The 27,349-nt window shown below is 44.2% G+C and overlaps 1 protein-coding gene across 3 annotated transcripts in view; it reads right to left on the bottom strand.

Moving 5' to 3' along the window:
* Positions 1-27,349, bottom strand: part of kiaa1328 (KIAA1328 ortholog) — a 248,111-nt gene that overhangs the window by 214,428 nt on the left and 6,334 nt on the right. Inside the window, exons 2-3 of one of the 3 annotated variants that reach the window (XM_072497237.1) lie at positions 18,230-18,277; positions 10,404-10,549 (exon numbers count right to left, since the gene is read on the bottom strand). In XM_072497237.1, the coding sequence (XP_072353338.1) occupies positions 10,404-10,541 (138 nt within the window). In that variant the 5' untranslated portion in view covers positions 10,542-10,549; positions 18,230-18,277. The remainder of the gene's footprint in view (positions 1-10,403; positions 10,550-18,229; positions 18,278-27,349) is intronic. The other 2 variants (XM_072497236.1, XM_072497238.1) reach the window with 2 other exon arrangements.

Raw genomic sequence — 27,349 nt, 5'->3', positions numbered from 1 at the left:
ATCTTTTCCCAGGCCTTTGTCTACCCCCCCTTTCCCCTCTCCCTCTCTTTTCCCCTTCCTTTATGCTCAGTGTCTCTACTGTGCCTTTGTCCCCTTTCCCCACCTCTGCTCTACTGGTTGTTAGCTGCGAACAGGTCTTGGAACAAGTTGGTGATTGGCTTCCACATCTTGTGGAAGCCCTCCTCTGACCCGCGGATGGCAAATTTTATCTTCACCAGTTGGAGGAATTCCGAGAGGGCGGCCAGCCAGTCTGCGGTTTTGGGTGGTGCCGCCGATTGCCAGATGAGCAGGATTCTTCAGCGGGCGATTAGGGAGGCAAAAACTATGGCGTCAGTCCCCCTCCCCTAGTCCCCCTCCCCTTGGCTGGTCTGATATCCTGAAGACTGCCACTCTTGGGCTTGGCTCCACCCTCACCCCCACAATCTTGGACATTACATTGAAAAAGGTTGTCCAGAACCCCACCAATCTGGGGCAAGTCCAGAACATGTGGGTGTGGTTGGCCAGGCTTCCCTGGCTCTGTTCACATTTGTTCTCCACATCCACGAAGAACCCCCACTTCTATGCCCAGATGGGAGTGCAATTGTGATGAGTGCTCGGAGGGATGTCCCTCTGCAGGAACTTTCCTCCATCCTCACCCATTCTGCCTCCGGCTCCTTCAACCATTCCCTCTTTCTGTCGTGGCCACCCAATGGTAGAACTGTAGGTTTGGGAGGGCCAAGCGTACCATATTTGTTTTCCTTTCAGGACACTTTTTTGGATCCTCGGGTGCTTACCCACCCAAAAAAACACCATGATTAGTTTGTCCACAATGTTAAAGAAGGCCTTGGGGGATGTAGATCAGGAGGGATCCGAACAGCAAGAGGAACCTGGGCAGTACGTTCATTTTGATCATCTGCACACTCCCTGCCAGCGAGAATGACTGTGTCCCACCTTTGCAGGTCCTTTTTAACTTCCTCCACCAGACTTATTAGGTTCCATTTGTGGATTTGTTTCAGTTGTGGGCTAATTGGATCCCCAGATAGCGGAATTTGTTTTGGGCTTGTCTAAACAGTAGGCTCACTAGCTCTGTCCCTCCAGCTTGCGGGTTTACCGGGAAGATCTCACTTTTACTCGGGTTGAGTTTGTAACCCGAGAAAGCTCCAAACTCCTTCAAGAGCTTCATGATTCCTTCTATGTTGACTTGTGTGTCCGAGATGTAGAGCAGCTGGTCATCCGCATAGAGTGAGTCCCTATGCTCTATGCCCCCTCTCTGGATACCCCTCCAGCCTTATGCTAATCCAAAGGCAATCGGCAGAGGCTCGATTGCCAGGGCGAATAACGTGGGAACAGTAGGCATCCCTGCCTCGTACCTGGTGTCAATCCGTACGCTCCTAGCTTCACCCAGGAGGTGAACCCTGGCTCAAGCCTAAACCGCTCCAGTACTTCTATGAGCTATTTCCACCCGACTCTGTCAAAGGCCTTTTCTGCATCCAGGGAGATGATCACTTCTGGTGTTCTCGCACCAGCTGGGGTCATTATCACATTCAGCAGGTGCTTGATGTTCGATGCTAGCTGCCTGCCCTTGACAAAGCCCATCTGGTTCTCCGCGATGACCTCCAGCAACTCTCCAGCCACCTGGCCAAGGGTTTTGCCTGACCTTCACAACTACATTGAGCAGCGAGATGTGTCTGTACGACCCACTCTCAGTCGGGTCTTTGTCTTCATTTGGTATCAGCGATATAGAGGTTTATGCTAATGTTAGGGGCAGGAAGCCCCAACCAGAGAGTCTGCGAGCATCCCCCGCAGGTGCAGGGCTATTGCTGTCGCAAATATTTTGTAGAAGTCCGCCAGGAATCCATCTGACCACGCCGCATTCCCCGCCTGCATGGACTTGATACTCTCGATGACCTCTCCCAGTTCTAATGGTGCAACCAGGCTGTTTCCTATCTTCCCCCACGATCGGCATGTCCAGTCCATCAAGGAACTGTTTCATCCCAGAGTCCCACTCAGGTAGCTCGGATGTGTACAGCCCCCGGTAGAAGGCCTCGAAAGCTTTGTTGATTTTTTTCAGGCTCTAGAACTAGTCTGCCGTTTGTCCCTAACCGGTGCTATTTCCCTGGTAGCCTCCTGCTTCCTCAGCTGGTGAGCCAGCAGGCGGCGGGTTTTGTCGCCATGTTCATAGAAAGTCCCCCATGTCTGGGGAAGTTGTTATACCGCTTTCCTCGCGGACAGCAGATCAGTAACCTTTTCCTCTCCACCAGTAGTTCGATGGTTGCGGTCGCAGAGTTCTGTCGACCCACCTGCAGCATGGAGTCAACTAGTTGTCGCCGAGCCATTCTCACTCTCTGACTCTGCGTGCTTTGTACGCAATTATTCCGCCTCTAATCACTGCCTCTCCGAACGTGGAGGGTGAGACCTCTCCATTCTGGTTGTTGTTAACATACCCGTGTATTGCTTGTGATATCCATTCGCTGAATGACTTATCTTGGGGGGGGGGCGGCGTTGGGCCTGGCATGTCTCCAACCTCACGTCCACATGGTGTGGAGCATAGGCGGAGATTACAGTTGCGGAGTATTCAGCATTTCTTGAAGAAAGACTATATTGGCTTTCATATTTTTGAGATGGACAACGACTCTATCTTTTCACTGGGCCCTGAAGTTCCAGGTGACTATCCTACTGCATAATCAACCATACTTACCTTGCGGAGGTGCTCCTGCACTTCAGGATTTCCCTTTGTCCAAAGGGCACCCAAGATGGCCGCCAACTATGTGTACACATGTGGGTGAGCCCCTGCACTCGGGGTTTCCTTTTTCTTGGGGATCCTCCAAAGTGCCTGTGTTCCATGCTGCCATGTGCGATCTGTTGTAACCAGCCTAGTACCCTACCCTACCCACCCCACACCCCCTCGTGCCCCTTTTATCCCCATGAGTGTTTCTACCTTCAACCTCCTCCATCCTTATCCCTACTAGTGCCCCCCTCCCTCCAAGTCTTCCCCCCCCCCCCCATTTGTGGTGTGCTCCCCCCTCCCGTTGCCAGGCACCCACCCCCCGATGGGAGGCATGCCACTCGCCCCCCCCCCCTCTCGTTCGTACTTCCAGCAGCTAGCTTACCCGCTAGTGTGGTGGCCCCCTCCTGGTGGCTCACCTCGCTCAGGTGTGGTTGAGGTATAGCTGCCCCTCATGACCGCCGCCTTCTAATCTTTCCTATTCTTTATTTTGTTGTTGCCTCTGCCATCTTATCGACATCTCGATTTGCTGCCGCTTGGCATGGCTCGTCTTGTCGGTGTTAGAGGAGGGTGGGGAGGTGTTTGCTCCCGGTTTTAATCGTTCTCCCCGCATCTGCGTGTGTTTCCTCCTGGTGCTCCGGTTTTCTTCCATAGGATCCCAAAGGCGTGCTTTTAGGTCAATTGGATATTGTGAATTCTCCTCAGTGTACCCGAACTGGCGCCGGAGTGTGGCGACTTGGGGATTTTCACAGTGCCTTCATTGCAGTGTTAATCTAAGCCTACTTGTGACACTAATAAAGATTATTATTAAAGTGCCCGATTACATGTTTTCAGGAGGGGAGTCACCTTTCATGCGTCCGCTCAGCACATCCCCGTCACTGGAAGTCTCACTGCAATGTTGATAGCGAGGACACCGTTCCCAGACCACTTCACTGCAACACTGCCCAAGTGGACACTGTTCCCACATCGCTACACTGCAATGCTGACTGCCAGGACATGTTCCCAGGCTGCTTCATTGTGATGCTGACTGCAAGGACACGGTAGCACAGTGGTTAACACTGTTGCTTCACAGTGCCAGGGACCCGGGTTCAATTCCCGGCTTGGGCTGCTGTCTGTGCAGAGTCTGCACATTCTCGGTGTCTGCGTGGGTTTCCTCCAGGTGCTCTGGGTTCCTCCCACAAAATCCCGAAAGACGTGCTTGTTTGGTGAATTCTCCCTCAGTGTACCTGAACAGGCGATGGAGTGCGGCAACTAGGGGATTTTCACAGTAACTTCATTGCAATGTTAATGTCGGCCTACTTAAAGGGCAGCACGGTAGCACAAGTGGATAGCACTGTGGCTTCACAGCGCCAGGGTCCCAGGTTCGATTTCCTGCTGGGTCACTGTCTGTGCGAAGACTGCACGTTCTCCCAGTGTCTGCGTGGGTTTCCTCTGGGTGCTCCGGTTTCCTCCCACAGTCCAAAGACATGCAGGTTAGGTGGTCATCAGCAGCAGAAAAACTGTATTCAACCACAATCTGTAACCTCATGGCTCAGCATATCCCTCACTCTACCATTACCAAGAAGGCAGGAGACTAACCCTGGTTCAAAGAGAGTGTAGGGCATCATGCCAGGAACAACACCAAGAATGGCTAAAAATAAGGTGTCAACCTGAAGGTACAGCACAGAAGTACGTGTATGCTAAATTGTAAATTTGCGGACGACACAAAGGTTTGTGGAATTGCGGATAGCGATGAGGACTGTCAGAGGATACAGCAGGATTTAGGTCATTTGGAGACTTGGACGGAGAAATGGCAGATGGAGTTTAATCCAGACAAATGTGAGATAATGCATTGTCTAATACAGCTAGGGAATATACAGTGAATGGTAGAACACTCAAGAGTATTGACAGTCTGAGAGATCCAGGTGTACAGGTCCACAGGTCACTGAAAGAGGCAACACAGGTGGAGATGGGCAGCACGGTAGCACAAGTGGCTAGCACTGTGGCTTCACAGCGCCAGGGTCCCAGATTCAATTCCCCGCTGGGTCACTGTGTGTGCGGAGTCTGCACATTCCCCCCCGTGTCTCCGTGGGTTTCCTCTGGGTGCTCCGGTTTCTTCCCACAGTCCAAAGACGTGCAGGTTAGGTGGATTGGCAATGATAAATTGCCCTTAGTGGCCAAAACGTTAGGAGGGGTTATTGAGCTACGGGGATAGGGTGGAAGTGAGGGCTTAAGTGGGTCGGTGCAGACTCAATGGGCCGAATGGCCTCCTTTTGCACTGTATGTTCTATGTTCTAAGGTAGTCAAGAAGACGTACGGCATGCTTGCCTTCATTGGCCAGGGCATTGAGTATAAAAAGTGGCAAGTCATGTTGCAGCTGTAGAGGACCTTAGTTAGGCCACACTTGGGAGTATAGTGTTCAATTCTGGTCGCCACACTACCAGAAGGATGTAGAGGCTTTAGAGAGGGTGCAGAAGAGATTTACCAGGAAGTTGCCTGGTATGCAGGGCACAGGCAGACATTTTAGGCGGGAACAGGAAGTCGACCCGCGGACGTCTGGGAAGACCCTCACCAATAAATTCTGGTGGAGAGGAAACCCGAGACACTACACGTGTAGTGTCTCCCACCCACCCTCCTCCTCTCACCTAATAATAAAACCCATTGGTCTGAGGTAAGTACCATATTTTATTATATTATTATTATTTTTTATAAAAAATTTAATTTAGTTGTTAGCCAGATCTTGGTAGAAAGTTAGAGGAATGGCAGGGAAGGGAGTGCAATGTTCCTCCTGCAGGATGTTTGAGGTGAGGGATGCAGTTAGTGTCCCTGCTGATTTTACCTGCAGGAAGTGCTGCCATCTCCAGCTCCTCCAAGACCGAGTTAGGGAACTGGAGCTGGAGTTGGAAGAACTTCGGATCATTCGGGAGGCAGAAGGGGTCATAGATAGCAGCTTCAGGGAATTAGTTACACCAAAGATTGGGGATAGGTGGGTAACTGTAAGAGGGACTGGGAAAAAGCAGTCAGTGCAGGGATCCCCTGCGGTCATTCCCCTGAGAAACAAGTATACCGCTTTGGATACTTGTGGGGGGGGGGGGGGGGGACTTACCAGGGGTAAGCCATGGGGTACGGGCCTCTGGCACGGAGTCTGTCCCTGTTGCTCAGAAGGGAAGGGGGGAGAGGAGCAGAGCATTAGTAATTGGGGACTCTATAGTCAGGGGCACAGATAGGAGATTTTGTGGGAGCGTGAGAGACTCACGTTTGGTATGTTGCCTCCCAGGTGCAAGGGTACGTGATGTCTCGGATCGTGTTTTCCGGGTCCTTAGGGGGGAGGGGGAGCAGCCCCAAGTCGTGGTCCACATTGGCACGAACGACATAGGTAGGAAAGAGGACAAGGATGTCAGGCAGGCTTTCAGGGAGCTAGGATGGAAGCTCAGAACTAGAACAAACAGAGTTGTTATCTCTGGGTTGTTGCCCGTGCCACGTGATAGTGAGATGAGGAATAGGGAGAGAGAGCATTTAAACACGTGGCTACAGGGATGGTGCAGGCGGGAGGGATTCAGATTTCTGGATAACTGGGGCTCTTTCTGGGGAAGGTGGGACCTCTACAGACAGGATGGTCTACATCTGAACCTGAGGGGCACAAATATCCTGGGGGGGAGATTTGTTAGTGCTCTTTGGGGGGGTTTAAACTAATGCAGCAGGGGCATGGGAACCTGGATTGTAGTTTTAGGGTAAGGGAGAATGAGAGTATAGAGGTCAGGAGCTCAGATTTGACTTCGCAGGAGGGGGCCAGTGTTCAGGTAGGTGGTTTGAAGTGTGTCTACTTCAATGCCAGGAGTATGCGAAACAAGGTAGGGGAACTGGCAGCATGGGTTGGTACCTGGGACTTCGATGTTGTGGCCATTTCGGAGACATGGATAGAGCAGGGACAGGAATGGATGTTGCAGGTTCCGGGGTTTAGGTGTTTTAGTAAGCTCAGAGAAGGAGGCAAAAGAGGGGGAGGTGTGGCGCTGCTAGTCAAGAGCAGTATTACGGTGGCGGAGAGGATGCTAGATGGGGACTCTTCTTCCGAGGTAGTATGGGCTGAAGTTAGAAACAGGAAAGGAGAGGTCACCCTGTTGGGAGTTTTTTATAGGCCTCCTAATAGTTCTAGGGATGTAGAGGAAAGGATGGCGAAGATGATTCTGGATATGAGCGAAAGTAACAGGGTAGTTATTATGGGAGACTTTAACTTTCCAAATATTGACTGGAAAAGATATAGTTCGAGTACAATAGATGGGTCGTTTTTTGTACAGTGTGTGCAGGAGGGTTTCCTGAAACAATATGTTGACAGGCCAACAAGAGGCGAGGCCACGTTGGATTTGGTTTTGGGTAATGAACCAGGCCAGGTGTTGGATTTGGAGGTAGGAGAGCACTTTGGGGACAGTGACCACAATTCGGTGACGTTTACGTTAATGATGGAAAGGGATAAGTATACACCGCAGGGCAAGAGTTATAGCTGGGGGAAGGGCAATTATGATGCCATTAGACGTGACTTGGGGGGGATAAGGTGGAGAAGTAGGCTGCAAGTGTTGGGCACACTGGATAAGTGGAGCTTGTTCAAGGATCAGCTACTGCGTGTTCTTGATAAGTATGTACCGGTCAGACAGGGAGGAAGGCGTCGAGCGGGGGAACCGTGGTTTACCAAGGAAGTGGAATCTCTTGTTAAGAGGAAGAAGGAGGCCTATGTGAAGATGAGGTGTGAAGTTTCGGTTGGGGCGATGGATAGTTACAAGGTAGCGAGGAAGGATCTAAAGAGAGAGCTAAGACGAGCAAGGAGGGGACATGAGAAGTATTTGGCAGGAAGGATCAAGGAAAACCCAAAAGCTTTCTATAGGTATGTCAGGAATAAGCGAATGACTAGGGAAAGAGTAGGACCAGTCAAGGACAGGGATGGGAAATTGTGTGTGGAGTCTGAAGAGATAGGCGAGATACTAAATGAATATTTTTCGTCAGTATTCACTCAGGAAAAAGATAATGTTGTGGAGGAGAATGCTGAGCCCCAGGCTAATAGAATAGATGGCATTGAGGTACGTAGGGAAGAGGTGTTGGCAATTCTGGACAGGCTGAAAATAGATAAGTCCCCGGGACCTGATGGGATTTATCCTAGGATTCTCTGGGAGGCCAGGGAAGAGATTGCTGGACCTTTGGCTTTGATTTTTATGTCATCATTGGCTACAGGAATAGTGCCAGAGGACTGGAGGACAGCAAATGTGGTCCCTTTGTTCAAAAAGGGGAGCAGAGACAACCCCGGCAACTATAGACCGGTGAGCCTCACGTCTGTAGTGGGTAAAGTCTTGGAGGGAATTATAAGAGACAAGATTTATAATCATCTAGATAGGAATAATATGATCAGGGATAGTCAGCATGGCTTTGTGAAGGGTAGGTCATGCCTCACAAACCTTATTGAGTTCTTTGAGAAGGTGACTGAACAGGTAGACGAGGGTAGAGCAGTTGATGTGGTGTATATGGATTTCAGCAAAGCGTTTGATAAGGTTCCCCACGGTAGGCTATTGCAAAAAATACGGAGGCTGGGGATTGAGGGTGATTTAGAGATGTGGATCAGAAATTGGCTAGCTGAAAGAAGACAGAGGGTGGTGGTTGATGGGAAATGTTCAGAATGGAGTACAGTCACAAGTGGAGTACCACAAGGATCTGTTCTGGGGCCGTTGCTGTTTGTCATTTTTATCAATGACCTAGAGGAAGGCGCAGAAGGGTGGGTGAGTAAATTTGCAGACGATACTAAAGTCGGTGGTGTTGTCGATAGTGTGGAAGGATGTAGCAGGTTACAGAGGGATATAGATAAGCTGCAGAGCTGGGCTGAGAGGTGGAAAATGGAGTTTAATGTAGAGAAGTGTGAGGTGATTCACTTTGGAAGGAATAACAGGAATGCGGAATATTTGGCTAATGGTAAAGTTCTTGAAAGTGTGGATGAGCAGAGGGATCTAGGTGTCCATGTACATAGATCCCTGAAAGTTGCCACCCAGGTTGATAGGGTTGTGAAGAAGGCCTATGGAGTGTTGGCCTTTATTGGTAGAGGGATTGAGTTCCGGAGTCGGGAGGTCATGTTGCAGCTGTACAGAACTCTGGTACGGCCACATTTGAAGTATTGCGTACAGTTCTGGTCACCGCATTATAGGAAGGACGTGGAGGCTTTGGAGCGGGTGCAGAGGAGATTTACCAGGATGTTGCCTGGTATGGAGGGAAAATCTTATGAGGAAAGGCTGATGGACTTATTTTCGTTGGAGAGAAGAAGGTGAAGAGGAGACTTAATAGAGGCATACAAAATGATCAGGGGGTTGGATAGGGTGGACAGTGAGAGCCTTCTCCCGCGGATGGATATGGCTGGCACGAGGGGACATAACTTTAAACTGAGGGGTAATAGATATAGGACAGAGGTCAGAGGTAGGTTCTTTACGCAAAGAGTAGTGAGGCCGTGGAATGCCCTACCTGCTACAGTAGTGAACTCGCCAACATTGAGGGCATTTAAAAGTTTATTGGATAAACATATGGATGATAATGGCATAGTGTAGGTTAGATGGCTTTTGTTTCGGTGCAACATCGTGGGCCGAAGGGCCTGTACTGCGCTGTATTGTTCTATGTTCTATGTTCTATTAGCTAAGATGAGAGGTTGAATAAACTCGGTTTGTTTTCATTGGAACGACGGAGGTTGAGGGGAGACCTGATAGAGGTCTACAGAAAAACATCACAAAGACATTAGTTTTAAGAGGATATTTTACATATACTACAAGATGCAACAAAACCCAAAACTCCAGGACAGTAATCTCCATTCCTCACATTCATACAGAGAAGACCTGCAAATATTTGTAAAATTGATTCAAATGGTAATCATTGTGATCGGCGTCTCCCTTCACACAGGCACTGGCAGGACTAAAAGGTACCAAACAGAGCAGGGGATCTGAGGATAACAGGATAAATCCATGAACACATGGTTCTATGTTGTACTCTATAAAACAAAGCTACACATTTGAAACCTAACTCGGCTTCCAGGCACTGAAAGGGTATCCCGAGCAAAGGGGAAAACAGGATACCGCCGTCAGTACAAGACATGGCTTGGCAGTGTACACTCTCGTATACGGGAGTCAATAAGCCAAGGATACTCACACAATGCCAAGACCCGCCACACAATATATCCCCTTGCATTAAATTTCATCTGGTATCTATGTCCTAAAATTGCTCCAATCCCCACAATTGCCCACTCTTCCTGTTTTGTGTCTGCTAATTTTGATATTACACCTATTTCCAGATTATTTATGTATATTTAGAATACTAATAGAGCTAGCAATCTCCTCTGGGGATAGCCTGCTGATCCAAAGTACGGAAAAGAATTACTGAGCTAATCTTAGATGAAAGAACAGCCTGTCAATTGTTAAATTTCAATGCTGAGGGTTTAGAAATAATCTACAGCAAGGTATGCAATACTGAAAGGGTATATCCCTTATGGGTAACAAATTCACAATGTTGTTTGCAAACACTCAATACAATAACTTTATTGAAAACATTATCTAACTACCCGAACAAGAAGCCTTTGCAACAACATTCTGTACATAATTTCAATAACATTATTATTTATTTACAAAAACACCTCTATATCCTGCATGCAGCATGTATATAATCTTCAGTGGAAAAAAAGAGGCAATAACAAATATCATAATTTCACCTTGTTTGGTATGGGTTGCTTTCCAGATTTAGTATTCAGAGGAGTCACAAAAACAGACCCAGAATGTAGGGTGAGCTTTGCTCCAACTTCTTCAATTTTACACTTCACCTTTGACTCAGGTCTAATGTTTCCTTCCATTATCAACCCTAATAAACACAATAAATATTTTGTAAAAATGAGGCACAGAATAGACCTATTAAATCATTACTTTTTTTAAAAATTGTTATTCACAGGTTGGCAATATCAGTAGCACTACATTCATCTCCCATCTTTAGTTATGAATACATGAGAAGGTAGGTTACAAAAACGACAAGCTGCTCCATCCCACCCATCCCCAAACAGTCACAACAATTAGTGTCCCACCAACAACCTGGGAAAAACAAACAATTACCCCACATACCAAATCGGGAGAAACATCTTCAAAATTCCTCTCCGATCCCCAAAGACAAAGAAATTTAAAGTAGCAATGACAAAGAAGCACATGCCCAACAACTAAGTGCCCATGGGATCCCAGGGCAAAAGGCCAATAGATCCAGTGGCAGGAAAAAGGGTAATGGTTGACTGCAATATTGCTTGCAGTGAGGTTTCACAAGACGTGGCATTAGGTCCCTTGCGTTTTGTGGTATATATCAACAAATTAGAAAATTTGTAAATGCCAAAGATATGAAAATTGGCTTTTTAGTCGATAGTAAAGGAGAAAGCTGTAGACTGATGGAAGATATTAAGAATTGATGAAGTGCGTAGTAAAGTAGCAATTTTAATTCAATACAGAAAAATGTGAGGCAACACATTTGAGAGGGCAAACAAGGCAAGGAAATATACAGATAATGGTAGGATACTGAGAAGTGCAGAGGCAAAGGAACTTTACACCACATTTCCACAGATCATTGCAGGTAGCAAGATAAGGAACTGGGGTAGTTAAGAATAGATTTGGGATATTTTCCTTTATTGGCTAAGGCTTGGAACATAAGAGCAGGGAGGTTATGCGAGAACTGCACATAACCTTAGCTAGACTGCAGCTCAAGTATTTCATGCAGTTCTGGTCACTGCATTACAGGAAGGATGGCAGTAGAGGGTACAGAGGAGATTTACAAAGATGTTGCCAGGGATGGTGAATTTTAGTTATGAGGGGAGATTGAATAGGCTGAAGCTTTTTTCTTTGAAACAGATGACACCGAGGAGAGATGTAATTGAGATGTGCAAAATGAGGGACCTCACTACAATGGATATGAAGGAACCTCTCTAGGTCAATAGCCAGAGGCCATGGACTTAAAGTAATTAGCAGAAGAATGCATGGGGATTTGAAGAGAATTTGTTATCACCTCAAGGATGATGAGGTTCTGGAACTCAGTGCCTGAAAGAATGGTTGAGGCATAAACACTTGCCACAATTACAAAACACTTGATTATACACTGGAGGTCCTGTAACCCACAGGGCTATGGACCAAGAGCTAGAGAGTGGGATTAGACTCAATGTTTCTGCTGGCACAAATGCGATAGGACGAATGGCCTCCTTCAGCGTCATAATTATTCTGTTTTCTAAGTTCACATGTAAAAGAAGCTAAATTAAGGCTTTTATTCATTATCCATGGATGTAGGTGCCAATAGCAAGGTCAAAATATATTTCCCATCCCTAATTGCCCTGGAAAGATGGCCACCTTCCTGAACTGCTGCAGTCAGCATGGCACCGACTGTAGTGGTTCAAAGGAGAGAGTGGATCTCAGACGAGTATTTTAAAACTTAAATAAGGGCAATTATGGCAACATGAAAGCAGAGCTAGCAAAAGTGAACTGGCAATTTAGGTTAAAGGATAGTTCAACAAAGATTGTGGCAGACATTTAAAGGGACATTTCAGAATACACAATAGATATTCAAATGAGAAAAGAAAAATAACAAAGGGGAGGTACTCCCCATCCATAAGAAAGTTAAAGATAGTATCAAACTTAAAGAAAAAGCATAAAACTGCAAAGATGGGTCACAAATCATGAAATTGGACAGAATATAAAACAAAGCAAAGAATAATTTAAAAATTCAATAAAGTGGGAATAATTAGGGTACAAGAGAAAGCTAGCTAGAAATATAAAGATGGGATAGGAAGAGATCCTATAGATATTTTTTTTTTTCAAAAAGAGTTAACAAAGTGAGTGTTGATCCTACTGAAAGTGAGTGTGGGGCATTAATAATGGAAAATAAGGAGCTGGCAGATGAATGGAACAGGTATTTTGCATCCATCTGCACTATAAGGATGACAAGTAACATCCCAGAAATAACTGTAAGTAAGGAATTGGAAGGGAGGTCGAAACTCAACTACAATGACCAGGGAATGGAGTTTAGGAGGTTGAGGGAAGATCTAATAGAAACTTACAAGATAATGAATGGCTTAGATAGGGTTGACGTAGGGAAGTTGTTTCCATTAGCAGGGGAGACTAGCACCCAGGGGCACAGCCTTAGAATAAAAGGGAGTCACTTTAGAACAGAGATGAGGAGAAATTTCTTCAGCCAGAGTGGTGGGTCTGTGGAATTCATTGCCACAGAGGGCAGTGGAGGCCGGGACATTGAGTGTCTTTAAGACAGAAGTTGATAAATTCTTGATTTCTCGAGGAATTAAGGGCTATGGAGAGAGAGCGGGTAAATGGAGTTGAAATCAGCCATGATTGAATGATGGAGTGGACTCGATGGGCCGAATGGCCTTACTTCCGCTCCTATGTCTTATGGTCTTATGGAAGTGGCATTTAGCAAATTGTTAGAACTGCAAGCTGATAAGTCCCTGAGTCCTGATAGATTTCATCTTAGGGTCTTAAATGAAGCGACGAGTGAGATAGTTGAAGCGCTGGTTTTAATTTTCCAGAATTCACTAGATTTGGGGAAGGTTCCATTCGATTGGAAAATAACTAATGTAACTCCTTTATTCAAAAGGGAAGACAGAAAGCAGAAAACTATAGGTCTGTTAGCTTAACATCTGTCATAGGGAAATGCTAGAAGCTATTATTAAAGATGTTTAACAGGGCACTTGGATAAGTTCAAGGTAATCAGGCAGAGTCAAAATAGAATCATAGAATCCCAACAGTGCAGAAGGCCATTCGGCCCATCAAGTCTGCACCGACCAGGGGCAGCACAGTGGCGGTGGTTAGCACTGCTGCCTCATGGCGCTGAGGTCCCAGGTTCGATCCCGGCTCTGGGTCACTGTCCTTGTGGAGTTTGCACATTCTCCTCCTGTTTGGGTGGGTTTCGCCCCCACAACCCAAAGATGTGCTGGATAGGTGGATTGGCCACACTAAATTGTCCCTTAATTGGATGCTCTAAAAAAAAAAAAAAATTTAATTTAAAGTCTGCACCGACTCTTCGAATGAGCACTCTACCCATTTATGTGCACTCTACCCATTTACAGTCCCCTGTCCACCCCGCCGTATCCCCGTAACCCAAAATCTAACCTGCACATCCCTGGGCATTAAGGGGCAATTTAGCATGGCCAATCCACCTAACCTGCACATCTTTGGACGGAGAGAGGAAACCGGAGCACCTGGAGGAAACCCACGCAGACACGGGGAGAATGTGGAAACTCCACACACAGAGGCAGGAACTGAACCAGGGTCCCTGAGGCAGAAGTACTAACCACTGTGCCACCCCCCTCCCCCCCATGGTTTTTGAACATGGTTTTGTGAAAGGAAAATCACGTCTAACCAATTTACTGTAGTTCTCTGAAAAACTAACGTGCTATGAATAAAGGGAACCAGTGAATGTACTGTATTAGATCAAAGGTTATTGTGGAAAATTAAAGCGCGTGGTGTAAAGGGTAACATTTTAGCATGAAAATAATATTGGCTAGCTATCAGGAAACAGAGAGTAGGCAAAAATGGGTCTTTTTCTTGTTTTTTTTTTAAATTTTGAGTACCCTATTTGTTTTCTAATTACAGGGCAATTTAGCGTGGTCAATTTGCCTACCCTGCACATCTCTGGGTTGTGGGGGTGAGACCCATGCAATCACGGGGAGAATGTGCAAACTCCGCACAGATAGTGAAATGGGCCGGGATCGAACCTAGGTCCTCAGTGCTGTGAGGCAGCAGTGCTAACCACTATGCCACCCTAAAATGGCTCTTTTTTTCTGCTTGGCAGGATGTGACAAGTGGTTTGCCACAGGGATCAGTATTTGGGCCTCAACTCTTTACAATTTATATAATGAGCTTGGATGAAGGGACCTATGGTATGGTTGGCAAATTTGCTTATGACACAAAGGAAACTAAATTGGGAAGCGGACATAGGAGGCTACAAAAAGATATAGATAGTTAGTTGAGTGAGCAAAGATCTGGCAAGTGGAGTAAATTGTAGGAAAACGTGAAATTATCCATTTTGGCAGGATGAATAAAAAAACATATTATCTAAATGGTGAAAGATTGCAGAACTCAGAGGTGCAGAGGGATCTGGATTACCTAGTGCCTGTATCACAAAAGGTTAGGATGCAGGTAAAGCAAGCAAGTAGCAACGGTTATGTTATCATTTATTGCAAGGAAAATTGAATACAAGAGTAAGGAGGTTATGCTACAGTTACGCAAGACATTGATGAGACCACATCTGGAGTGCTGTGCACAGTATTGGTCTCCTTATTTAAGAACGGATGTAATTGAATTGGAAGCAGTTCAAGGAAGGTTTAATGTATTAATACCTGGAATGGTCGGGTTGTTTCATGAGGAAAGGTTGGACCGACTGGACTTCTATGCATTGGAGTTTAGAAGAGTAAGAGGTGACTTGGTTGAAACATATAAGATCTTTAGGGAACTTAAGAGGGTGGATGTGGAAAGGATGTTTCCTCTTGTGGGCGAACCCAGAACTAGGGACCACTGTTTAAAAATAAGGGGTCGCCCATTTAAGACAGAGGTGAAAGTTTTCCTTCTCTCAGTGGGTTGTAGGAATTCACTTCCTCAAAAAGTGGTTAAGACAGAATCTTTGAATATCTTTAAGGCAGAAGTAGATAGATTCTTGATAAGCAAAGGTGTGAAAGGTTATCAGGCAGGAAGGTTTAGGTTTAAATTAAATGAATCACGATCTTATTAAATGGTGAAGCAGACTCGAGCGGCTGAGCGGCCTACTCCTGGTTCATATGCCAAGATAACAGCAGAACAAGAACAAGGACAGAATGGCTTGTTCATGTTTCTATTTACTTGGAATTTGACTGCACTAGACACATACAAAAATTAGAAAGAGTTATTTCCCTTCCTGTGAATATGTGGTGGATATATTCAATAGTCTCTCAGAACAGTTAGAGCTTTTTGTTTTAAAACATCTGAATAAATACAAGCCTGGAGTTGGAATAAATTGAAAGATTGGGTGATAATGTGATAATGGTTTGATATGTTGGGGGAAATCCATGACCTTTTACCCAGATTCAGTAACAGCAAGGAAACTAATTAATTTAAAGTATTTGGGGAATCCAAATTTGTTTTTTTATGTTTGAAAGTAACTTTACAGAGTTTGCATCATTTGTAAAAAAAATTATTTTTTGAGTATTAAGAAATACTGCTACACGGGCAGCACGGTGACACAGTGGTTAGCACTGTTGCTTCATAGCACCAGGGACCCGGGTTTGATTCCCAGCTCAGATCACCGCCTGTGCAGAGTCTGTACTCCCACAAATCCCGAAAGACGTGCTTGTGAGGTGAAGTGGACATTCTGAATTCTCCCTCTGTGTACCCGAACAGGTGCCGGAATGTGGCGACTAGGGGATTTTCACAGTAACTTCATTGCAGTGTTAATGTAAGCCTACTTGTGACACTAATAGAGATTATGTGACCTGACAACTCTAGACTGAGAAGCAGTACCCACAGGAACAAAATTAAAATACAGAAGCCATATGGTGCGCACAGACAGACACAGAGAAAAGGGGAGAGCTGGAGAAAGATTTTAGTAGATTCATGCTTCCACAATCGATGGAGGGTTGAGTTGAGGAGCTTCCGGAAGGAAGTGTGCCATATGGGGAAGATTGCAAAGGCGAAGCCCTGTTTACAGAGAAGCTGTTGCCTGCAAAGAATCAGAGAAAAAGGATTGCCATTCTGATTGGATGAACTGTATGACTGAAACTGGAACCACAAAACAGGCAGCGCGGACTGAGATAGTCTTTGTTGTATCTACTATTGTATGTGAAATTTATAGTTCACACAAATCATGATTTGCCCATTTATTTTATATTCATTTATGGGATGTGGGCATTGCTGGCTAGACCAGTATTTATTGTCCTTCCCTAGTTGCCCTTCAGAAGTTAGTGGTGAGCTGTCTTTTTGAACTGCTGCAGTCCCTGTGGTGTAGGTACACCCAGTGTTGTTAGGAAAGAGGTTTTGACCCAGTGACAGTGAAGGAATAGCGATATATTTCCAAGTCAGGATGTGAATAACTTTAAAGGGAACCTCCAGGTGGTGGAGTTCCCAGGTGTCTGCTGCTCTTGTCCTTCTAGATGGTAGTGGTTGTGGGTTTGGAAAGTGCTGCCTAAGGAACCTTGGTGAGTTACTGCATTGCACCTTGTTAATGATACACATGGCTGCCACTGTCCATCAGTGGTGAAGGGTTTGACTGTTTGTGGAAGGGGGAGCAATCAAGCTGGCTGCTTTGTCCTGGATGGTATCAAGCTTCTTGAGTGTTTCTGGAGCTGCACTCATCCAGGCAAGTGGGGAGTATTCCATTACACTCCTGACTTGTGCCTTGTAGATGGTAGACAGGCTTTGGGGAGTCAGGAGGTGAATTACTCACCATAGGATTCCTAGGCTTTGATGTTTATTTGACATTGATTCTGATACGTATTCGCATTAAAAGTAAAAAGTTAAATCTTGTTGCTAATTTCATCATTTGGGAGTCATTCAGTAAATTTGCTCATCTTGGTTTATGGATCCCTACACATGTATGGAAAAATGCATGTAATACAAAGGTGAAACAAACATTTTGCTCTGTTTACTTCCGCAAAATCTTTCACAACAGGAATTGGGTATGGTAAAGTCTATGAAAGAATAAGCTTGACAAGGTTTCTTCTTGATGCAAAATATCGGGCTTTAAAAACGGGTAAAGGATTTCCAAATTCATCTAGTTGCAAGATTTCTCGAACTGGTGTGATTGATGGCTTCAGCAATTCAGCAAAATTTGTATATTTTCTGAGAATCTTTGCAGTTACTTTGCTGAAGTACTTCTAGATATGAATGCTTCAAGGCTCTATCCCAAGAACAGAACAGTTTCTCTGCTGTATTCTGCATAAGGAATTCCACATTCTATTCATTTTTTTTAAATGGTGCATATGATGACATTTTGAAGGTAAAGTCACCTCCAAACAAAAAAGGACAGCTGAAGTTGGCTATCGTTAGTATCTATAATTTACTGTTTCATTGTATACTGGAACAATTCAAATGTGACAAGGTCACCCATCCTTTCTACAGAAAAAGCCAATGCATAATTTATAGAATTGAAATAAAAGGGGTCAGTCAGCTCAGCTACGAACAAAAATTAAATATAAATTATAAATAATATACATAAAATTACCTACTTTTCAGAATGTTATGTTATCATGGAATGTTTCACATCATCCGATATTACAATCCTTTGCAATACATGGCACTGACAAAAATAGGACGGTAGCAAACTGAACATACAATCCTATGGATTTTCACATAATTGCAATATTAAGCTCACAATTTTATCAACAACAAATAACAATAGAAAATTAGATTTACAGATTTGCATATATTACTTCCTCGGGATGTATCATTGGTCTAAATGTTTCTGAAAGCATCTTCAATACTCAGTTTGCATGATGCATAAAGTAGCACCAAAACAAAGTAATTCCCAAAATCATACCTGGCACAAAGACCACAGATTGCTCGTCATCCGATGCTAGGGGCAACACTGTTAAAGAAAGTGAGATGTACTTGACAAAGTATACAACCTGGACATATCCAAGGGCAAAAATATCTCAGATGTATAATTATTACAAAAATATCCATACAATTATATTTGCAGCCATCGCATTGCCATCATTCGGAATCGGCTGCATTTTATAGAAACACAGAATTTTTATGGCGTAAAAGGTTGCCATTTGGCCCATTGTGCGCGCACCAGCTCCCCAAACGAGCATCATGACTTAGTGCCATTCCCGCCTTTTCTCCGTACCCTGCATACGGTTTCAATTAAAGCATTCATCAAATGCCCTGTTGAATGCCTCGATTGAACTTGCCTCCACCACACTTCCAGACCCGAACCACTGGCATTGAATGCCAGACCCGAACCACTGGCTGTGTAAAAAGTTTTTTCTCGCATTAAATTTGCAGAAAACAAATGCGGTCTTGTCCCTCTCCAATTTTTCCCTTTAAGAATGATATTCCCAAAAAGATCCTGAAGAGCATTAGAATTCATAAAGCCGAAGATAATTGCAGTTTCTCTGAATACTCAGATATTTTACAGTTTGAGGGAATTAACTACACTTCTATTAGGATTTGCAGAAATGTAAGCAGGTTTCAGCGAAGATCATGAATGCACAAGTAGAATCATTACACATGTTCTTAGAAAATATCCAAAGCAATGTTTTTTAAAATTATTTCACAGGGTGTGGGCATCGCTGGCAAGGCCAGCATTTACTACTCATCCTTTAATGTCTTTGAGAAGGTGGTGGCGAGTCACCTTCTTGAACTGTTGCAGGCCGTGTGGTGTAGCTACACCAACAGTGCTGTTAGGAGAGTTCCAGGATTTTCCTGGCACGGTAGCAGTGGTTAGCACTATTGCTTCACAGCACCGAGGTCGCAGGTTCAATTCCCGGCTTGGGTCACTGTCTGTGCGGAGGCTGCACATTCTCCCCGTGTCTCTGTGGGTTTCTTCCGGGTGCTCCGGTTTCCTCCCACAAGTCCCGAAAGACGTGATGTTGGGTAATTTGGACATTCTGAATTCTCCCTCAGTATACCCGAACAGGCACCGGAGTGTGGGACATGGGGATTTTCACAGTAATTTCATTGCAGTGTTAATGTATACCTACTTGTGACAATAATAAAGATTATTATAATTTGTCAATGTGTTTCTACATCGAGTGACAATGAATATAGTTACAAGTCAGGATGATGCATGGATTGGAAGGGAACTTGGAGATGATGGTATTCCCACGCATCTGCTGCTCCTTCGAAGTGGTAGGGGTCCTGGGTTTGGAAGGTGCTATTGAAGGAGCCTTGGTGGTTGCTGCATTGCATCTTGTAGATGGCACACACCGCCAGTTTGTCGGTGATGGAGGAAATGATTGTTTAAGGCTTGAATTAAATTAATATTTAAATTATATTGCTGAAATGATCACTTAGGTTAGCATGAAAGTTGGCAAGCATCCATCGTTGACTACATTTAAGGCAGGGATAGACAGATTTTTGGTCTCTTGGGAAATTAAAGAATGTGGGGAGCAGGTGAGAAAATGGAGTTGACACTCAAGGTCAGCCATGATCATATTGAATGGCAGTGCAGGCTCGCTGGGTCTTATGGTCCACTCCTGCTCAAATTTCTTATGTTATGTTCAAGCAAATCCAGGATCTCCTGGTAAATCAACCCTTGGAATCAAACAAGTCATTTAAGGGTTCACATGGTGGAGACTGACAGAAACAGTTGCATCAGCTGGTTGCTCAAATTTAAAGCTACTATACATGGATCATCTAGGAATGTAACATCTGTTAATGCAAGAAACTTGCATGCATCATAATAATATAACAATAATCTTTATTGTCACAAGTAGGCTTACATTAATACTGCAATGAAGTTACTGTGAAAATCCCCTGGTCATGGAACATTATGGATGCTCTGCCACACATTACTCCTTCAAATCGGTTTTAAAACAGCTATTTTGATTCATCAGGTTCAGCCTGGGCCTATCTGTTTTTTACGGGCTGTGTTCTGTAGTAATGAGGACCAGGGAAGAAGGGCCCTAGAATAATTGATACTATTCAATTTAAATTGGTTGGGCAGCACGTTAGCACAGTGGTTAGTACAGTTGCTTCACAGCTCCAGGGTCCCAGGTTTGATTCCCGGCTTGGGTCACTGTCTATGCGGAGTCTGCACGTTCTCCCGTGTCTGCGTGGGTTTCCTCCGGGTGCTCCGGTTTCCTCCCACAGTCCAAAGATGTGCAGGTTAGATGGATTGGCTATGCTAAATTGCCCTTAGTGTCCTAAAAAGGTGAGGTGGAATCTGAGAAGTAGAGATTATAGTGGTTCACACATATAGACAGGTAGTCACACCGTAGGTCTAGACTCCACAGGCAGGAAGGGAATGGTTGACCACCAAGCAGAGCAACAGGATTAGGTAGGTAGTGCAGGAATCACCTGTGGCTGTTCCCGACAAAACAGATATACCACTTTGGTTACTTTTGGGGGGGGGGAATGGCCTCTCAGGGGAAAGCTGCAACTACAAATTTGTTCCACCACAGTTGGCATGCCTCACAGGGGAGGAGTAAAATGTGTGGAAATGCAATAGTTCTAGGGATTCAATTTCAAGGGGATAGTTTCTTTCTGTGGCCACAAACAAGACTCTAGGATGGTATGCCAATGGTGCTAGGGCCAATGGTGTCTCAGAACAGCCAAGGACATTCTGGAGGAGGAGTGTTAGCAGCAGTGGTTTGGTACACATGGGTTAAAAAAAATTGATGAGGTCCTAAAAGGATGAGGTCCAAAAAGAATATAGGGTGTTAGGAAGTTGAAAAGTAGGAACTCAAATGTAGTGATCTCAGGATTACTACCAGTGCCACGTGCTAGTCAGATTAGAAAGAGCATGATATATCAGATGAATGCATGGCTTAAGATATGATGGGAGGGGAAGGATTTCAGCTTCTTAGGAAATGGGGACCGGTTCTGGGGAAGGTGGGATCAGTACAAACTGGATGCGTTACATAAGAACATAAGAACTAGGAGCAGGAGTAGGCCATCTGGCCCCTCGAGCCTGCTCCACCATTCAATGAGATCATGGCTGATCTTTTGTGGACTCAGCTCCACTTTCCTACCCGAACACCATAACCCTTAATCCCTTTATTCTTCAAAAAACTATCTATCTTTCACTTAAAAACATTTAATGAAGGAGCCTCTACTGCTTCACTGGGCAAGGAATTCCATAGATTCACAACCCTTTGGGTGAAGAAGTTCCTCCTAAACTCAGTCCTAAATCTACTTTGCCTTATTTTGAGGCTATGCCCCCTAGTTCTGCTTTCACCCGCCAGTGGAAACAACCTGCCCGCATCTATCCTATCTATTCCCTCCATAATCTTATTTGTTTCTATAAGATCCCCCCTCATCCTTCTAAATTCCAACGAGTACAGTCCCAGTCTACTCAGCCTCTCCTCGTAATCCAACCCCTTCAGCTCTGGGATTAACCTAGTAAATCTCCTCTGCACACCCTCCAGTGCCAGTACGTCCTTTCTCAAGTAAGGAGACCAAAACTGAACACAATACTCCGGGTGTGGCCTCACTAACACCTTATACAATTGCAGCAGAACCTCCCTAGTCTTAAACTCCATCCCTCTAGCAATGAAGGACAAAATTCCATTTGCCTTCTTAATCACCTGTTGCACCTGTAAACCAACTTTTTGCGACTCATGCACTAGCACACCCAGGTCTCTCTGCACAGCAGCATGTTTTAATATTTTATCATTTAAATAATAATCCCTTTTGCTGTTATTCCTACCAAAATGGATAACCTCACATTTGTCAACATTGTATTCCATCTGCCAGACCCTAGCCCATTCACTTAGCCTATCCAAATCACTCTGCAGACTTCCAGTATCCTCTGCACTTTTTGCTTTACCACTTATCTTAGTGTCGTCTGCAAACTTGGACACATTGCCCTTGGTCCCCAACTCCAAATCATCTATGTAAATTGTGAACAGTTGTGGGCCCAACACTGATCCCTGAGGGACACCACTAGCTACTGATTGCCAACCAGAGAAACACCCATTAATCCCCACTCTTTGCTTTCTATTCATTAACCAATCCTCTATCCATGCACTACTTTCCCCTTAATGCCATGCATCTTTATCTTATGCAGTAACCTTTTGTGTGGCACCTTGTCAAAGGCTTTATGGAAATCCAGATATACCACATCCATTGGCTCCCCGTTATCTACCGTGCGTTAATGTCCTCAAAAAATTCCACTAAATTAGTTAGGCACGATCTGCCCTTTATGAACCCATGATGCGTCTGCCCAATGGGACAATTTCCATCCAGATGCCACTGGCCTATAATTACCCGCTTTCTGCCTACCTCCTTTTTAAACAGTGGTGTCACGTTTGCTAATTTCCAATCCGCCGGGACCACCCCAGAGTCTAGTGAATTTTGGTAAATTATCACTAATGCATTTGCAATTTCCCTAGCCATCTCTTTTAGCACTCTGGGATGCATTCCATCAGGTCCAGGAGACTTGTCTACCTTTAGCCCCATTAGCTTGCCCATCACTACCTCCTTGGTGATAACAATCCTCTCAAGGTCCTCACCTGTCATAGCCTCATTTCCATCAGTCACTGGCATGTTATTTGTGTCTTCCACTGTGAAGACGGACCCAAAACACCTGTTCAGTTCCTCAGCCATTTCCTCATCTCCCATTATTAAATCTCCCTTCTCATCCTCTAAAGGACCAATATTTACCTTAGCCACTCTTTTTTGTTTTATATATTTGTAGAAACTTTTACTATCTGTTTTTATATTATGAGCAAGTTTACTCTCATAATCTATCTTACTCTTCTTTATAGCTTTTTTAGTAGCTTTCTGTTGCCCCCTAAAGATTTCCCAGTCCACTTGTCTCCCACTGATCTTTGCTACTTTGTATGTTTTTTCCTTCAATTTGATACTCTCCCTTATTTCCTTAGATATCCACGGTCGATTTTCCCTCTTTTTACCGTCCTTCCTTTTTGTTGGTATAAACCTTTGTTGAGCACTGTGAAAAATCACTTGGAAGGTTCTCCACTGTTTCACCATGAAGTCTTTGCTCCCAGTCTACCTTAGCTAGTTCTTCTCTCATCCCATTGTAATCGCCTTTGTTTAAGCACAAAACACTAGTGCTTGATTTTACCTTCTCACCCTCCATCTGTATTTTAAATTCCACCATATTGTGATCGCTCCTTCGGAGAGGATCCCTAACTATGAGATCCTGAATCTATCCTGTCTCATTACACAGGACCAGATCTAGGACTGCTTGTTCCCTCATAGGTTCCATTACATACTGTTCTAGGAAACTATCGCAGATACATTCTATAAACTCCTCCTCAAGGCTGCCTTGACCGACCTGGTTAAATCGATCGACATGTAGATTAAAATCCCCCATGATAACTGCTGTACCATTTCTACATGCATCAGTTATTTCTTTGTTTATTGCCTGCCCCACCATAATGTTACTATTTGGTGGCCTATAGACTACTCCTATCAGTGACTTTTTCACCTTACTATTCCTGATTTCCACCCAAGTGGATTCAACCTTATCCTCCATAGCACCGATGTCATCCCTTACTGTTGCCCGGATGTCATCCTTAAATAACAGAGCTACACCACCTCCCTTACCATCCACTCTGTCCTTCCGAATAGTTTGATACCCTCGGTTATTTAACTCCCAGTCGTGACCATCCTTTAACCATGCTTTAACCACCTGGGCAGGACCAGGACTGACGTCCTACAGGAAGTACTTGTTAGAGTGGTTGGGGAGGGTTTAAACTAAAAATGGCAGGGGGTTGGGAACCTGTGCAAGGAGTCAGCAGAGGGGGAAATACAAACAAGAACAAAGGACAGAAAGAGAAATAAGAAGTGATAGGCAGAGAAATCAAGGGTCAGAATCATACAGGGCCAAAGTGAAAAATAATGGGAACAGAGCAAGGAATGTTAAAAAAACATGCCTTCAGACTTTATAGCTTAATGCACAGAACATTTGCATTAAAGTGGATGGATTAATCGCCCAAATAGTTGTAAAGGGTATGATATAGTCAGATAATGGACACATGGCTGCAGGTGACCAGGGATGGGAACTGAACACCGAGGGGTATTCAGGATTTAGGAAGGACAGACAAAAAATAGAAAAGACTGTGTGGTTACATTGCTGGTTAAAGAGGAAATTAACACAAGAGTGAGAAAAGATATTTGCTCCAATGATGTGGAATCAATACAATAATATTAACCTTTTATTGTCACAAGTATGAAATTACTGTGGAGGGAAAATAGTAACATATTCTGAGTTGGATGATCAACCATGATGATAATGAATGGCGGAGCAGGTTCAAAAGGCCGAAAGGCCTACACCCGCTTCTATTTTCTATTGTGATGAGTGTAGGAAATTGTCATATTTTATAATTTTTGCAGTATTTTTATTAAAACCTGGGTTAAAATGCATACAGACAGTATGACTGCTAGAGCAGTGATTAAGGTGTCTTAAAAGTGAGGTAACAATTGATTTGCAGGTGAAGTGTTCTATCAGATCGTGAGAACCATTTACTGGTTTACAAATAGCTATCTAATGGAACATTGTTTAAGTTTAAGACCCTTGGGGTGTAGATAATTTAGGAGATGTTGTGTTTGTTCCTGGCTAAACAAGTTAAGAGACATCTTGTAAGAAGAGACAAAATAATGCATAATGCTTCGAGTACATATGATGCGGGTAATGGGAGGAGTCAGGTCTGTCTGCAGAGTCTGTAGGTCCTGGAACTCAGTTTGGTCCTGAAAGGTTCTCTCTCCAAAGACTCTACACAAAGAAAAGCAAGTAAATCCCTGTTGGTTAACATGGTGGTATTTAATATATGTTCATAGAATCATAGAATTTACAGTGCAGAAGGAGGCCATACGGCCCATCAAGTCTGCACTGGCCCTTGGAAAGAGCACCCTACTCAAGCCCACATTTCCACCCTATCCCTGTAAACCAGTAACTTACTTAATTGGAATATAGTTTGTAAGGTTCTGTACTTAAGAACTGTTGCCTGTAAAGCTATTTCTTTGTTGCTAACGTAGTTATTTAAGGAATTAAAGTTTCTTCTAATATCAAAGATACCAGTAGTCAGTGTTAACACTCCTGTAATGCAGCACCATTTCCTCACAGTTTCACAAATAGAAAATAGTTGGGTTCACGTTCGGGATCCTAACACTACACATGGCAACTATGTCTAAAACTGCATTTTTTCTCAATTGGAGGCAAAAAATTGTAGTTTTCTTTATGTTGAAGGAAATACAGCACCAAAAGATTTTCTGTATCAATATCTAGAAGATTGCAAGGAACATTGTAAATTTTGAAATATATTTCTGTGTATAAATAGAAGATGAAGTGAATAAATCATGAATAAAAATTATAGAATTAAAATACTTTAAGAACTGCATGTTTGTGTTTCATAGAATCATAGAATGGATGTAGTACAGGGGGCTGATTCGATCAGTTATGTCCATGCCAGCTCTCTCCGAGAGCAACTCACCTCGTCCCTGTAGTTCTGCAATATTTTGCTCTTCAGAAAATTATTAAATTCGCTTTTGAGGGCCTCAACTGAATCTACCTCCAGTTCTTCCATTTTCCATCTTTCAAATTCCAGTATTAAGGTTCAGTGGAGTTTCACTTTACAGAGTGACAGCATGCCTTAAAAAGCAGGCTGGCTACACCATGTAGATGCATTGGTGGCCATCCTTCAAAATGCTATAGATTTTAGAATGCTGCCTGCATAGTGGAAGGTGGCAAATGTTTTTTTTATAAATTTAAAGTACCCAATTCATTTTTCCCAATTAAGGGACAATTTAGCATGGCCAATCCACCTGCCCTGCACAGCTTTTGGGTTGTGGGGGTAAAAGGCACGCAAACACAGAGAATGTGCAAACTCCACACAGACAGTGGTCCAGAGCCGGGATCGAACCTGGGACCTCGGCGCTGTGAGGCAGCTGTGCTAACCACTGTACCACCGTGCTGCCCATTGAATGTGGCCAATGTAACCCCATTATTTAACAAAGGAGGGAGACAGAAAATGGGGAACTATCAACCTATCAGCCAGACATTAGTAGCAGGGAAAATGTTAGAATCTACAATAAAGGATGTGGTAGAACACGTAGAAAACAAATATACAATTGCCCCGGCAGAGTCAACATTGATTTATGAAAGAGAAATCATGTTTAACAATTCTGTTGGAGTTTCTGAAGCAAAATAGATAAGAGGAAACCAGTGGATATTTAGATTTTCAGAAAGCTTTTGATAAGACTCTACACAAGAAGGCAGCTCACCACCACTTTCTCAAGAGTAATTAGGATGGGCCTAGCCAGCGAAGCCCACATCCTGTAAGAAGGTTTTTTTTTAAATAAATCATCCAAGAAAAAGCTATAATTTCAAGAGCTTTTTTGATCATATTTTGTACCCTACCACTGCATTTCAGTGCTCTTTGTACATAGTCCCCTAAATCTCTTTGAACCTCTGCCATACCCAGTTTTTCACCATTTAAAAAGTGCTTGGATTTATCCTTTTCTGATAGATACTGGATCACCTCACACTTAACTGAAATCCATCTGCCACAGCCCTGCTCACTCACTGATATCTCGCTATGATTTAAGCTCCCCTGCAGCACGAGGCACAGTGGTTAGCATTACTGCCTACGGCGCTGAGGACCCGGGTTCGAATCCTGGCCCTGGGTCACTGTCCATGTTGAGTTTGCACATTCTTCTCGTGTCTGCATGGGTTTCACCCCCACAACCCAAAGATATGCAGGGTAGGTGGATTGGTCAAGCTAAATTGCCCCTTCATTGGAAAAAAAATAATTGGGTACTCTAAATTTTTTTTTTTTAATGATTTAAGCTCCCCTGAACATTATTTATGATGTAACCAATCTTTATGTTATCAGGCAACTGGCATATATGGTTGTTCGAGTTATTCATTCAATGAACAATTGAGGCCTCATCACAAATCCTGGCAAGACACCACGAGTCATTTCTAGCTCATATTTCCACAGTACATTCTGCCAAAGTATTTCAG

Source organism: Scyliorhinus torazame, chromosome 3 (assembly GCF_047496885.1).
Source record: "Scyliorhinus torazame isolate Kashiwa2021f chromosome 3, sScyTor2.1, whole genome shotgun sequence".
NCBI lineage: Eukaryota > Metazoa > Chordata > Chondrichthyes > Carcharhiniformes > Scyliorhinidae > Scyliorhinus > Scyliorhinus torazame.
The sequence above is the reverse complement of the archived record's forward strand: the minus strand, read 5'-3'. Positions and strand labels throughout refer to the sequence as shown.